At 58.1% G+C, this 1813-nt stretch overlaps 1 protein-coding gene across 1 annotated transcript in view; it reads right to left on the reverse strand.

The window, feature by feature from the left end:
* The window catches only part of LOC116840350 (14-3-3 protein epsilon), an 11075-nt gene extending 9976 nt beyond the window's left edge, over nucleotides 1-1099 (reverse strand). Inside the window, exon 1 of the mRNA XM_032806956.1 lies at nucleotides 775-1099. Within this exon, the coding sequence (XP_032662847.1) occupies nucleotides 775-838 (64 nt within the window). The 5' untranslated portion in view covers nucleotides 839-1099. The remainder of the gene's footprint in view (nucleotides 1-774) is intronic.
* Between the last annotated feature and the right edge of the window lie 714 nt (nucleotides 1100-1813).

Raw genomic sequence — 1813 nt, forward strand, 5'->3', positions numbered from 1 at the left:
AGAGAGAGAGAGAGAGAGAGAGAGAGAGAGAGAGAGAGAGAGAGAGAGAGAGAGAGATAGACCAGACTTAATGCGTCACGGCGACAGTCGATGAAAGAACGACTTGTCGCTTATCAGAGGCGATGAAGGAGCGAGGCGGCCGTCGGCCTAACCGAGAGCACACCTCAGCAGCGTGCTCGTCGCGCCGAGCATGTCCAGGCGACGGGCGCACCTCGAGGATCGCGCGGACGAGGACGGCCCGAGCGTGTCGCCTCGTGGACGAGGGCGGGCCTCGACGGCGAGTCAACCGTTGGGAACGTGACACGAGTCGATATCGCGATTTCGCCCAGCGCCGCCACAAAGGAACGCCCGCGGCCATCCATCCGTCCGTCCGTCTGTCCGTCCGTCCGTCCGGCCGCCGGCTACGCGGACGTCGCTAACGATCGGCGCTTGACGTTTCACGAGGCTCGTAGTCTCGGCTACTTGACAAGCCACGGACGGGCGGGCGGGCGGCCGGATGGCGCTGCTCCGCGACAAGGGTTACCCGTTGGCCCGTCCCGAGCGCCGGACGTTCGGCCTGACGGAGACGCCAAGAGGCGCCGAGACGAGGCCGATCGCCGATCGATCGGCCTCGCGGAGCCCGTTAACGCGTAGTACACGCGAATCTCACGCGGGCCACGCACGCACGCACGCACGTAGGCATGCATGCATGCATGTATGCACGCATGCACGCAGCGAGACACACGGCCGGTCGTCGAGGCCGTCCTCGGGGCCCTCGGCGAAATATCCACTCACCGTCATAGCGCTCCGCTTGCTCGGCCAGTTTCGCCTTGTAAACGTTGTCCTCCCGTTCCGACATCTCGGATGCTCGCGGATTTCGCCGGTCTCAGCGGACTGTCTCTTGAGGAACGCTCGCTCGCGGGGGGAAACGCGCGCACGAAATATGACGTCGACCTGGCCGCCCGAAATACGAACACGAAGCACCGCTCCTCCTTGAAACGTATCAGCCACTCGCGAGCTCACTGACCAAGATGGCGGCGCCCGCCAACAATCGAAAGCAGTTCCCAGTCTCTCTCGCGCAGCAGCTCTGCGGGTGAACTCAGCTCTCGCCATGCGTTCGCGCCCGTGTATTACTACGCCTGTGACGTCATCCGATCTCCACCGCCGCCGCCGCCGCCGCCGCCGCCGCCATCCCGACGGCGACGTGCGCATGTTTCTCGCCGAGCCGGCGTGTCCGACGAATTCTCCCGGCCGCGACGAGCACGCTCCTGCCCCGGCGAGTCTTTCCGCTTTCCGCGACGCGAGAATGCGAATTCCTGACGACTCGCGTTCGTTGGCCGTTGCTCCTGTTGTCTTTCGTAAGCCTTCGGCTCTCGCCCTCGCGGCTTTTGAAATAGGGAAACGCCGAAACGCGAACCAACGAATCACACGGCGGAAATTTAGTGGACGCGAACTTTCATCTCTTTCTTTCTTTCTCTCCTCCGTTAGAAACACCGGGTTCCCCGAAAAACTGCGAGATCTCGCTTGAGGAATGAGCATTCGCGATTCGTCTTCTCTTTATTCTTTGGAGATCTGCAGAGATAATTTCAGATGTATGTAAGAATCTCTGAAGGAAAAAAGGTGAGGGAAAATCGGAGGAACGACTCGCGCGCAGGATCGTAGATATTTCGTCGAAGAATCGGATAAGAGATTATTGACGAAGTATCTCGCTTAATTGCTACATTCAAATCGCGTTTAATTCGTCATTGTTGGTTCAATAGAATTTATTTGAACAAAAAGTCTCGCATATATATATATATATATATATATATATATATATATATATATATATATA

This window comes from Odontomachus brunneus, unplaced genomic scaffold (genome assembly GCF_010583005.1).
Source record: "Odontomachus brunneus isolate Ranch 3 - 2012 unplaced genomic scaffold, Obru_v1 Obru_scaffold_009, whole genome shotgun sequence".
NCBI lineage: Eukaryota > Metazoa > Arthropoda > Insecta > Hymenoptera > Formicidae > Odontomachus > Odontomachus brunneus.